At 38.8% G+C, this 6,237-nt stretch overlaps 1 protein-coding gene across 1 annotated transcript in view; it reads left to right on the forward strand.

Annotated features, from left to right (window-relative positions):
* The window catches only part of Myo3a (myosin IIIA), a 256,799-nt gene that overhangs the window by 133,029 nt on the left and 117,533 nt on the right, over nucleotides 1–6,237 (forward strand). Inside the window, exons 14-15 of the mRNA XM_008831744.1 lie at nucleotides 139–237; nucleotides 319–433. Coding sequence (XP_008829966.1) covers nucleotides 139–237; nucleotides 319–433 — 214 coding nt within the window. The remainder of the gene's footprint in view (nucleotides 1–138; nucleotides 238–318; nucleotides 434–6,237) is intronic.

Here is a 6,237-nt window from a genome sequence, read left to right on the forward strand (position 1 = left end):
TGGCATTAGAAAAGAATGTCAAAATGCAGTATCCAAGGAAGTCCATGTGGGCACTTACAGTTGTTGGTTTTGTTCTATTATGACAGTTAATAAATGTTCTTGCTAACCATCTTCTTGAAAATGTCTTGTTTTCTTCAGTGGAGAAAAAAATTTTCATATTTTTTACTACATTTATGCTGGTTTGGCTGAAAAGAAGAAACTGGCCCTTTATAAACTGCCTGAAAATAAGCCTCCAAGGTGAGCATCCTTGCTGTATGTTGATGCTTTGTCTTGTGGTGTGACTTCAGACTCCTATCCTTCCTTCCATACGTGTTTCAGGTACCTCCAAAATGACCACCTGCGAACAGTGCAGGACATGATGAACAACAGTTTCTACAAATCCCAGTGTGAACGAATTGAGCAGTGCTTCAAAGTCATAGGTTTTACAATGGAGGTAAGTGCCAAAGACATTCAAACACTTTCATAAGTATCTTTTAGTCATCAGCAATGATGGGAGTTAGCTAATTTACTGAGAGATTAATGTATGCCAGGCCCTGTGCTCACTGCTTTGTATAGCATCCACTCCTGGGGTTTTAAAGTATAGAGTCTGGATGTGTCTGTGTGGCTGTGTGTGTGCCTATGTGTGTGTCTGTGTATGTCTGTGTCTGTGTGTCTGTGTGTATGTGTGTGTCTGTATGTGTGTATTTTGTGTGCCTGTGTGTATTTGTATGTCTATGTGTATGTGTGTATGTGCATGTGTCTGTGTGTATTTATGTGTGTTTGTGTGTATTTGTGTGTGTATGTCTGTGTATGTGTCTATGTGTCTGTATTTGTGTCCATGTGTCTGTGTATGTTATGTACACTTGTGCATACAGGTCCATGTGGAGGCCCAGATAGAAACATCAGATGTTTTTCCTTGCACACTCTACATATATGTTTTTGAGAACCAAAAGCTCATCAGTTCAGCTGGTCTGACTAGCAGATGAACATCAGGAATCTGGCTGTCTCCACCAGCCTCCAGCACAAGGCCAGGCCTAGGTTACTGCCAGGTTTTTTATGTGGTTCTGAGAATCTGAACTTGTGTCCCCTTGCTTGTTACAGGTAACTTACTGACTGCCAATTCCTCAGTCCCAGTCTTTTACCATGTTTCCAATTCTTTCTTTGTAACTACCTATTCATATTTCTTCTGTTCCATTTGAGTTACTTGGATTAACATCGCATTTGATGCCATACGTTTGTTGAGTTTTCTTATGATATTTTAAATTTTTCATGTATCTCTTGCTTTATTCCCTTCTAAAAATTTTGTTTTGCTTTTTTATTTCTTATAGCTAACATGCAAAGCAGTGGGAAGATCTGTAGCACTTTCATGAGTACACATCACGGCCCTTGCTTCTTATTTGCCCACTTGCTGAGCGCCCCTTCCCTCAGCTCATAGTCCCCATCCTCCGTCCTCCTCCCCAATCACCCTCCTCTGGCCTTTATGTCACATGCATTCCGCTGCCCTCTTGGTTGCCTGTTACCTTCCTTTAGACATTGTCTCCCTCCTCTCACAGCCCTCTTTCTGCTTACATGTTTCATTCAAACACAGATATGTGCGTGTATGTTTTTAGAAATTTTAATCCAGATTGTATATATGACAGAAAGCATGCAATATTTTGTCTTTCTGAGTCTACCTTATTTTTCTTAACATGATAACCATCCATTTTCTTATAGATTTCATGATTTGATTCTTTGTGACAAGGAATCAAATTTCCATTGTGTGTATATACAGTGTTTTATGCATTCATCGGCCCCTGGTCTGGTTCCATATACTGGCTATAGTGCATCATATCTGAGTATCTCTCTGGTATGCTGACTTAGAATCCTTCATATCTAGATCACATGGTAGCTCTGTTTTTAGTGTTTTTTAAAAAAAAATTATTTATTTATTATTTTCATTTTATGTGTGTGTATTGCCTGCATGTAGATAAGTGCACCCATGTTGTGCAATGCCTGCAGAGGACAGAGAGGTTGTCAGGTCCCCTGGAACTGGAGTTATGGACAGTTGTTAGCTTCGATATGGATGCTGGGATTCAAACCCAGGTCTTCTGCATGAACAACCAGTGTTCTTAACTGCTGAGCCATCTCTCCAGCTCCAGTTCTTAGTGTTTTGAGGAACATCCATACTGATAGCTGCTTTACTTTCATTCTCAACGAGATAAGATGGAATATCAATATAGTTTTAACGTGCATTTTCCAATAGCTAAGAATGTTAAACATTTTTTCAAATACTTATAGACCATATGCACTATTTCTTTTGACAACTTATTCAAAACTATTCTAGTTTGATTTTTGTTGCTAGGATGAAATACTGACTAAAAGCAATTTGGGGAGGAAAGGGTTCATTTTATCTAACATCCCCCAGGTCATCGCTCATCACTGAGGGAAGTCAAGGCAGGAACTCAGGGCAGAAACCTGGAGGCAGGAGCTAAAATCCAGACCATAGGGGAAACTGCTTACTGGCTCTCTCCCCTGGCCCCTGCTTAGCCTGCTTTCTTATACAACACAGGACCACCTGCCCAGGGGTGGCACCACCCACCCTGTGGGCTGGGCCCTCCCACATCATTCAACAATCAAGAAAATGCCCCACAGGTATGACCTCAGGCCAGTCCAATGGAGAAAATTCCTCAGTTGAGGTTCCCTCTACCCAAGTGTGTCAAGTTGACAACTGATGCTACCTACAACTGACTTCGTGTCAAACTTGACACACAAATACATCACTATTATACCACAATTTTTCTCCACAATTGTTCCATTTCTTGTCCCCAAGATATGTTAATATTAATATCATAATATAGTGGTAGTTTAACTTTAAAAAATTACACACACACATATATATATATATATATATATATCAGCTTCAAAAGTCCTATGGTCTTTTAAAAATTTAAACACTTTAAAAGGTCAGTCTCTTAAAAATGTTGTTAACTGTGGGCTCCTGTAAAATTCAAAACAAATTACAAACTGTCTTATTTCAAAAGGGAAGAAGTGGGCACTTAAGTGAAACCAAAGTCCAGTAATGTACCTCAGTGTTGGACACCTGAGATACACGCATGATCTCACTCTGAAGAGCTTGTGCAGCTCTGCTTCTCTGACTCCGACTCTAACATCTGCACACACAGCTGGTCTAGTAGGTTCAAGTGAGCTCCATTCCACACCCGACACTGCCCTTGGTGGTCGTCCCATGGTCCTGGCATCTCCAACATGCTGGGGTCTCCACTGAAATTGAACCTGCACTCTCATTAATGGCCTCTCAAGGTGCCAAGCCTCAGACTGCACCCTCAGTTGAAAAATCAGCTGTAACAAGAGATCAGTGTCATTGAGTCAAATGATGCCTGAAACTGAAGCTAAATTCACTAGTCTATTTATTTATTTGTGTTTTACATTGAATTTTTATAGCTCTACAAATTCTAGATACTAGGCCTGGTCTAGTGTGCAGTTGGCGATTTTTTTCCTCTTCCATTAGCTGTCTCTTTGCTGATTTTCTTTGCTATACAGAGATTTTTTGTGTCATGTAATCCTACTTGCCAGTTTATGGGTTATTTCCTGTGCTATTGGAGTCTTTTTTCATAAAGTTTTTGGTACGTCTGTGTCTAAACATGTTTTGTCTAGATTTTCCTTTAGCAGTTTCAGAATTTCAGATCTTAGTCCATTTTAAATTGATTTATGAGCAGGGTAAAAGATAAAGATCTGGTTTTATTTATTTGCATGTGGATGTCTGGTTTTTCCAGGACCATTTGAAGAGGGTGTCTCTTGTCAAATGTTGACACCTTTGTCAAAAATTAAGTATCTGTAGCTGGTGAGTTTATTCTGAGAACTCTGTTCTGTTCCACTAGTCTGTCTGCTTTCTGTGCAGGCCATGCAGTTTTTCTTACTATGGCTCTGTAGTATAATTTGAGGTCAGTGCCTTACCTTTTCTGCTTACAGTTGTGCTAGTTACTCGGGGCGTCTTCTGCTTCACTCTGAATTTTAGGATTGATTTTCCAAATTCTGTGAGAATGTCAATAGAATTTTTAGGGAGATTGTGCAGTTCAAAAATTGTAGATTTTTGAATAGACCATTTCACAATATTAATTGTGCCCATCCATGATCATGGGGGATCTTTTCATCTTCTAACATCTTATTCAATTTCCTCAGTGCCTGGAAGTTCTAATGGTAGAGATCTTTTTCCCCCTTGGTCAGATTTACTCCTAAGTATTTTATGTTTGCTTTCTTGAAGTTACTATGAATGAGATTGTTTTGCTGATTTCTTCCTTGCCAGGTTGGTTATTGGAGTATAGAAAAGCTATTGATTTTTCTATATTGATTTTGTATCCTGCTGCTTTGCTGAAAATGCTTATCAGATCTAAGAGTTCACTGGTAGAGTCTTTAGAATCTTTTAAGGGTAGGATTGTGTTGTGTACTAATAAGAGCAATTTATATCTCTTTTACTTCTTTATTGTTGTGTGTGTGTGTGTGTGTGTGTGTGTGTGTGTGTGTGTGTATCTGTGCCACAGCGCACATGTAGAAGTAGAGGTCAAAGGAAAACCCCAATGGGAGTCTTGACCTTCCATATTGTTTGAGGCAAGATCTCTCTTGTTCATAGCTAGCTGCATGGCTATCTCTTGGGAAACAGAATAAGGAAGATCACAAGTTTGAGCCCTGCCTAAACTATATAATGAGACCGTGTCTTGAAAAAATAAATAAATAAAACAGGGCTAAGGAGATGGCTTAGCAGGTAAGACACTTTCTGTGTAAGAAACAAGTAAGATAATATGTAAGACCACTTGCTGTGCAAGAGAACCTGAGTTCAAATGCCCGGAACATGTTTAAAACACCATGTGTGGTCATGGACCTATAATCCCATTACTGTAAGAGGCAGGCGCAGGAGAATCACTGGGGCTTGATGGACATCAGCCTAGTTTCAGATTCTGTGAGAGATCTAGTCCCAGTAGAGTAAAGTTCAGAGTGGTAGAGCAGGACAGTGGACAACAGCTGATGTTCTTCTCTAGTCTCCACACATACACCTGGACACATGTACACACGTTCGTATGCACTATACATGTATACCACACACAAACAAATAAATCAATACTAGTATTTCTGGAGCTCTGTGTGTGTGTGTGTGTGTGCATGCGTACGTGCGTGCGTGCGTGCGTGTGTGTGTGTGTGTGTGTGTGTGTGTGTGTGTGTGTTTGGCATAAAGAAAAGTTGGCCACTGAGAGCATTTTCTCCAAATAGGGACTTCTGCTGTTGTAGCTCTGGTAAAAGATAACCTCTCAGACCTGCCTTCTCTTTAAAATTTTTTTACTCCATTCTGAATATTTTTGATACAGGCTTATGGGAGGCCATTCTTAAAACCTGGCCCCTAGGAATGACATTTGATCTCTGCCAGCTGGCTTAGAGGTTAGAGTAAAAGAATAGGATAAATTTTTTTCTTTGTAGTTGAAATTAGGACCTTGTCTTTCAGATGTTTTATTAAATCTAGGGTCATCTTTGTCTAAGATAAGAGTCCTACAGTTGTTCAGTGATTCACTCCAGAGTCATTGAGTGATCACATCACTACCCAGAGACGTTCAAGACAATATTTGTTAGAACAGCAAACATAAATTCAAATGATGTTGTTATTCCACTAAGAGCTATTTTATTTTGGGGACTTTTTTATTAAATTATTTTATTATGGGTAAAGGAAAACATTAAAGGCAACATTTGTATAATCAGAGAAACACAAAAGGACATTATTTAGTAGCTACAGGTAACTCCAATGCTTGCCTGCATCCATTTAATCCAAGACTGTAACTGGGTGTGTAATACAAGTCAGAGAAGTGGGCTGAAAACAAATTGTGGGCTCTGTCATTCTAACAATAGCCCTGTATTTTTAAATTTGTTTAATAACCACATAATTTGTAGAAGCATTTCATTACAACATCATTGACATAGTAACAGTTTCCAGAGCAAAGATGCATCTCTTTCAAAATTGGCTGCAATATTTAGGTTCACAGTGTTGAATTCATACAGTTATACATTATTGTACTCCATATAAACCCTATAAGACATAAAATTGAATGAGGTTTCAGCCTTTAAAAAAGATCTCCATTTCATTTTAGAAGATACTGCTTCATATAGAAAAACTCATTTTTTGTGATTTTTTAAAATTAATAACCACATGATTAGAAGAAGCATTTCATTACAGCTTTAACATATTCAGTAATACATTCCAGAGCAAGATACATCTCTTTC

This window comes from Nannospalax galili, unplaced genomic scaffold (genome assembly GCF_000622305.1).
Source record: "Nannospalax galili isolate Female #2095 unplaced genomic scaffold, S.galili_v1.0 scaffold14, whole genome shotgun sequence".
NCBI lineage: Eukaryota > Metazoa > Chordata > Mammalia > Rodentia > Spalacidae > Nannospalax > Nannospalax galili.